This window comes from Diplotaxodon limnothrissa, linkage group LG9 (genome assembly GCF_057381915.1).
Source record: "Diplotaxodon limnothrissa isolate DT_005_m linkage group LG9, D_limnothrissa_male_GT1.1, whole genome shotgun sequence".
NCBI lineage: Eukaryota > Metazoa > Chordata > Actinopteri > Cichliformes > Cichlidae > Diplotaxodon > Diplotaxodon limnothrissa.
In genome coordinates this window covers 8,450,038-8,456,663 of record NC_140604.1, presented here as the reverse complement: position 1 = coordinate 8,456,663, position 6,626 = coordinate 8,450,038, and the positions used below count along the sequence as shown (strand labels likewise).

The following is a 6,626-nucleotide window of genomic DNA, read 5'->3' as shown; positions in this document are numbered from 1 at the left end:
TCCTATAGAAAACTCCAGTAAATAACTGGTAGGTTTTGAACTTTGCACCAGATCCTCACACTTCCCGTGTTAATATAAGCTCTTAGTTACAAGGTTATCGTATCAATCAGTATGAACTGTACGAATAATGATAAAAAGTGACAAAAGTCACTTTGTCTACACAAAAATCATTTGACCACAGAAATAGATTTGAGTAAGCCAACCAGCCAAAAATCTACAGGAATACAGGATGATACCCACCCGCCAGGTGTGTCAGCTCACCTGAACAGACCTGGAAATCAAGTTTCTGCCTAAGGTTTGACTGTGCTTCTCCCTCTTTTACTTTAGACGAGATCGGAGGTGCTCAGGGTGGTATGGCTGTAAGTTAAATAGGGGTGGCTGTAGCTCAGGAGGTAGAGCAGGTCATCTACTGCTCAGAAGGTTAGTGGTTTGATCCCTGGCTCCTCCAGTCTATATGCCGAGTATCCTTGGGCAAGTTGCTTTCTGATGCATCAATGAGAGCATGAATATTAGTAAAGAACAAAATCTGAATTGGGTGAATGTGGCATGTTGTATAGAGCGCTTTGACTACTCTGGGGAAGTAGAAAAAGGCTATATAAGAGTCAGACCATTTACTTAACACTACAAATCAATAGTGAACAGACAGGGAAGGTTTTATCCAGTTTGACCCCCCAAAAAACAAAAAGAAAATTATAAAAGACTTTTTGAGAAACTGGAATTTTTCATTCCATTTGTGTTGACATACAGTTTAGTTAAACATGTTTTTTAACCCTTTAAAGCCTGAAACATGAAATCATTTCAGGCAAATTCCTTTTTTCTTTTGAGATTATTGAACCATTTGACAAATTTGTTATAAAATGTATTCTTAATTTTTATAGTATTTGCTACATCTGGAATTTTGCTTAAAATGTATTGTGCAATTTATTTAGATTTTTCAAGGGAAAAAGTCACACTGATTATATACACTAGATGTCGATACACCATATATATCTATATATATATGTATCTATCTATCTATCTATCTATCTATCTATCTATATATATATATATATATATATATATATATATATATATATATATATATATATATATATATATATATATATATATATATACAGTGATGCCGGTAACGCGTTGCTTAGTAACGCGTTACTCCGAATATGACCCCTTTTTCAGTAACGACTAATCTAACGCGTTACTATTTCCATAACAGTAGTCAGATTAAAGTTACTTGTCCAAACCACTGTGCGTTACTATTTTTTTAAGCAAAAAGGTTTGGTTTTTTCTTTTCGTCTCAGCGGATGACAAACGCATACGTGTCGTGAAACGTCACATAAGCGACAGGTCACGTTTCCCGCTCACAAGCAGCCAGCGACGTAAAAAAGTGTAAACAACAATGGAGGGAGAGAGATGTTCGTTCTTTAGCTGGAAATATGGTCACTATTTTGAGTTTCTGTCAACTAAAGATTTAAATATTAAGGTTCGTTGTACATTCTGTGTTGGCGAAAAAGTGTTATCTACCTTCAAAAACACTACGTCAAACTTAAAGAAACATTTGGAGTCGCAGCACAGCACAGTCAAACTCACAGAGAGAGTCCCACCAAGTGGTCCGAAGCAGAGAGCCGTGACTTCCGCAGAAGGTCCTACACCCCCCAAACAACAAAAGTTGGACTTTGGTGCAAAACCAGTAAGTGATGAAGAATTGAAGAAGTTGGTCGCGCAGTATATTGTAGAAGAAATGCTACCTATAAACACTGTTGACTCGCCCTCGTTTCGTGCCATAATAAAAAAGATCCCTACTTCTGTTAATGCCGAGCTGCCTCACCGAACGACTTTTACTTCTTACTTGGAGAAGGAGTTTACAGAAATGGAGAGAAATTTGAAGGCCACACTGAATGAGATTGACTTTGTTTCAACTACCGCGGATATTTGGACTGCTAACAACAGAAGCTATATGGGAGTAACGCTCCACTGGATCAGTAGAACCACATTAGAGCGTCACAAGGTTGCATTAGCATGTAGGCGAATTCGTGGTAGACACACGTATGATGTCATTGGTACAGAAATCGAAAACATCCACTCCTCTTATGGATTACTCAACAAAGTAGTTGCAACAGTTACTGATAATGGATCCAACTTTGTTAAGGCGTTTCAAGTTTATCATCCTGTCACGGAGTCCGATGATGAGACGGAGGAGGAAGAGTCCAGCCCCAAAGACGACGATGTCACTTTTTCTGATCTGTCAGAAATCCTCTCGGCTGAGAATGAAAGTGATGGTCAGCTGTCTCTTCCCCCGCACCGCAGGTGTGCTTCGCACACCATCAACATAATTTGCACACGTGATGTGGAGAAACATTTAACAACCAATGCAGAGAGCAGGGCTGTGTATAGGAGCAGCACAGCAAAATGCACAGCTCTTTGGACCAAATCGAGTAGATCTACACTTGCATCAGAAACAGTGGAAGAAATCAGCAAAAGAAAGCTCCTAATACCAACATCCACAAGGTGGAATTCCTTTTTTGATGCTGTAAAGAGAATTGCAGAAATCCCCATGGGTGAGCTGAATACTCTGTGCACAAAGCTAGGACTGAAGTGCTTCAAAGATCAAGAATACCAGTTCCTGCATGAGTACTGCATGGCCATGAAACCTCTGACTGCAGCACTGGACATTTTACAAGGCGACTGTCCATATGGAACTTTACTACCAACACTTGAAGTTCTGATGCAGAAGACCCAGGCTGTGAAAGATGACCTCTCCAGGATGACTGCAGGCCTTCCAGATGCCATTGTACAGGTACGCTCTATCTTGAAATTAGTCAGATTTTTTGCTTCATACAATTCACAAACATGGAACAGAATATTAATTATCATTGAAAAATAAGATTAAAACAATTAAAATGTTTACAAGTAACCTAAAACAAAATTAATCCATAATACTGATCTCATATTAGGCATGGTTTGCAAATAATTCAATAACATAATAAATTGTAGGCATAAAAATATCAATTATGTTTTTTAGGCTATTCAGACTCGTTTCGCCGGTGTGCTGGATGACAAAGATGCCCTTCTTGCAGCTGCCAGTTGTCCAAAATTCAAACTCCGATGGCTGAGAGATGCAGGAAGGAGGGAGCGAGTAAAACAGCTTCTGACAGCAGAGTGTTGCACCACTGCTCCTCTGGCAAAAAACCCTGCCAGTGTGCCCAGTGCTACTACATCTAGCAGCCAAGGTGAGATGGACTTTTTCACTTTTGAGGCAGAGCCAGAGGAGGAGACCTATTCTGCAGAAAAAGAAGTCATGGACTACCTGATGTCAGGCTACGACCTTCAGATTCTGCATAAATTTTCAAGCATAAAGACAATTTTTTTAAAGTATAACACTCCAACCCCATCAAGTGCTCCTGTGGAGCGACTTTTTAGTCTGGGAGGTTTGGTGCTCACGCCTAAAAGAAATCGACTTTCTGACAAAAGGTTTGAGAAGCTTCTGTTAATGAGGTACAACCACTGGTTTACTCGCTCCACTCTACTGTTTCCCCCATAACATGCGATGACAACATATACTGAAAAAACAGAGAATGGGGAATCCAATTTAAATAACTATTTACAAGTAATTGAATTAAGTTTATCAAAGTCACTTAATAAACTTATTAAAGTTTTCAAGTTGATTAACTTAAAACAATTACCTGCAAGGAAGTAAGGCAATTTAAGTTGGACCTGCAGTCTCTTTTTTTTTTTTTTTTCATAAGATTAGTCCAAAGTTACAAAAGCGGACAATAGTGCTTACATGTGGATGGTATAAAAAGTATCTTAAGGGAAGTCAAGAAAGACTCTTTGTTTGTTTGTTTGTTTGTTTTTTTTATAAAAAGTATTTATGTTAAGTGAAGTAACAAGACTGTCTTTATTTTCATACAAACAAGTATTTCTGTCAGGAAAAAAGTTTTAAGTTCAACTTCAAATGTCAGGAGATATATTGTTGACATTACTGTTAAAATACACTTCCAATAAAGTGAGTATTGGCAAAATCGGTTGATGTTTTTATGTTGAGGCAGTGGGGAGTGTTATTGGCAGCTTCTGAAAGTAACTAATAAAGTAACTAGTAATCTAACTTAGTTACTTTAAAAATAAAGTAATCAGTAAAGTAACTAAGTTACTTTTGGAAGGAGTAATCAGTAGTCCGTAATATATTACTTTTTCAAAGTAACTGTGGCAACACTGTGTATATATATATAGTATAATAACACTGTAAACTCCAAATATGTCCAGATAAGATGTTAAGTAAAGTTAAGTAAAGCATGCTACACTGCAGATGTCTTTTAAGAATGTGATGATAAAAAATAATCACTAGATGGCGCAATCAGCCCACTGAAAATATAACACACAAACCCTGTATTGGAGAATGGTAGGTACCTTAGGTTTACATTGCGGCTTCAGTATCTGTATTTTTGTGTTCAGACATCAGTAATCTCATCCACTGCCTTCCACGCAGGGCCCCTTATTCCTAATGATACGAAGGGGCCACAGAGGAGACTGTTTAGCTTTTGATCCTCATATAGTTAAGGTGGCACACAAACATAAAAAATTATATATACATACATATATATATATATATATATATATATATATATATATATAGATATAGATAGATAGATAGATACATAGATAGATAGATAGATAGATAGATAGATAGATAGATAGATATGCTAAAAAACAACAACAAAACTTTAATTTTACAGTGTTTATTTATCGGATAAAGTAAGTTAAATTTCATCGTTATTATTGTCCGGCTGGAAGCAGCAGGGGTGTCAAAATTCAGAGGCCATATCCACCCGAGGCCTTCGCGGTCTAAGTGCGCCGGGTCCTCCGAAAGCCAGGTAGGCTGAAGTGAGCGACTGTGAAATTGGACGGTCAGAATTACGTCACGAGCTCTCTCGGTGGAGATCAACTCTGCCGTCTGCTGCTTGCTATCTAAAATATAACCGGACTTTGGCGCAAATTCTCGACCATCTCACACTTCTGTTTAATCGGTTTTCTGTTTGACGTTTATTCAGTTGTGTGAAATACTCAGGAATCCTCCAGAGGGCTTAATAAAGTTTTATTGACTCTAATCATCTCAGCCAAACCGATTTACTCACGAATAAATAAAACACTGAAAAAAGCCAGACAATAACATTTTTAAGTTATCCAAGTGACTTATCATGTTTAACCTGAGTAGCGAAAACCGCGGGGGTTTGCTGCTCTCGCCGGCTCAGATATTTAAGGTTTACACACCTACATTCTCGCCTGAAAATATGTTAAAAGTTTATTTTGCGACCCAGAAAGAATAATAAGAGTAATATTAACACTAAGTAGCTGCCGCCATTGTTGGAAACTGGAATTGGCTGGACCGTGCTTTGAATTCTGGGATATGGTTTTTCAACTTTGTTGTCCGGGTGGAAAATCGGGAGAAATTCGGGAGAATGGTGGCTCCGGGAGATTTTCGGAAGGGGCACTCCCGGAGAAATCGGGACGGTTGGCATGCATGCCTTAGACCCATGCAATTCATTTTTCCCTACTTTTACAAAAAAAAAAAAACCAAACGGTTCTGCGGCTCAGACAGCGTGTAGCGGTTGCTAGGCAACAGTTTCTCGTTTTTTCTTTGAGGGTGGGCGGGGTTAAACGCAGATCAAATGACATCACAACCAGGGATCAAAGGAGTAGTCACGTCACAGGCAACGTGTATCTATATATAGAAGGCAAGGCAATGTCTAGACACACACACCGCTTGGGTTCAAACGCAGTTACTTGCTTAATAACAAACCTAGAATAAATTTTCACGAAGCAAAGAGAAATTTAAACACAATGAAAAATATAAAAGCTAGGAGTAATCTGGATAATTGTACAACTGATGACACAGTAAGTGCTGTGAAATCACTTGTGCGCCAGTTGTTCGACAACATTACAGCGGGGCAGTGGGACGAGTTTCTGTTAGGTCGCGCAGACAAGGTCACCACACAACAGCTCTCTCAATTTGTGGCAAACATGGTGACCCTGTGCTCGCAGTCGACAGCTGCAAACCAGGGGTCTTCCCAGGCCACCCCTGCACTTGACGTCTCCTCTGCCACTGCTGGCAGAAAAATAGTCAAGCGAAGGAAGACTGCACGTGGCGGTGGGTTAAAGAAAAAACTCAAAAACCCGTGGATGCGCTGTAGGCGTCAGTCAAGTTCTGTCAGCTCCGCAGACGGAGTTGAAAGCGCCATAGAAAATCCAGTCAATGTAACATCTTGTGACGTTCCTATGGATTACACCGTACAGTCAGTCATTGACGGTGTGATTTTTCAGGCCGAAAAAGCAGCACATCTCTCTGCTGAAAATTACAAGAAAGAAATGTTTGACAAACTCTGGCCTGAGCTGGAGTCTAAAGATGTAGAAATCGCAGAAAATGTGGAAACGGTCATTTTCTCTGACATCTGTAAGGAGCTGGCTATTCCAGAGCATGCGGTTTTCTCCACCATGGTTTTAGACGAAAAACACCAAGAAACGATCATTTCTACATTCAAAAAACACCTGGTTCCATCTTCTGAATATACATCTAGTTCTGTAAAAGCTCCAACCCCACAGAAATCCCCTGTTAAACATGAAAGCGTGCCGGC

The 6,626-nt window shown here is 39.3% G+C and overlaps 1 protein-coding gene across 1 annotated transcript; it reads left to right on the top strand.

Moving 5' to 3' along the window:
* The first annotated feature begins 1,382 nt into the window (after positions 1–1,382).
* Positions 1,383–3,550, top strand: LOC146625077 (uncharacterized). The gene is made up of 2 exons (XM_085361924.1): positions 1,383–2,794; positions 3,020–3,550. The coding sequence occupies exons 1-2, from the start codon at positions 1,397–1,399 to the stop codon at positions 3,536–3,538; spliced, it is 1,917 nt and encodes a 638-aa protein (XP_085218050.1). The 5' UTR covers positions 1,383–1,396; the 3' UTR covers positions 3,539–3,550.
* Positions 3,551–6,626: the final 3,076 nt, after the last annotated feature.

What these genes read in the sequence shown, in the direction of transcription:
- LOC146625077 (XM_085361924.1), top strand. Translation starts at nt 1,397, where the DNA reads ATGGAGGGAGAGAGATGTTCGTTCTTTAGCTGGAAATATGGTCACTAT. An exon ending in TTCCAGATGCCATTGTACAG is followed by an intron (nt 2,795 to 3,019) that starts GTACGCTCTATC and finishes TATGTTTTTTAG; the next exon opens with GCTATTCAGACTCGTTTCGC.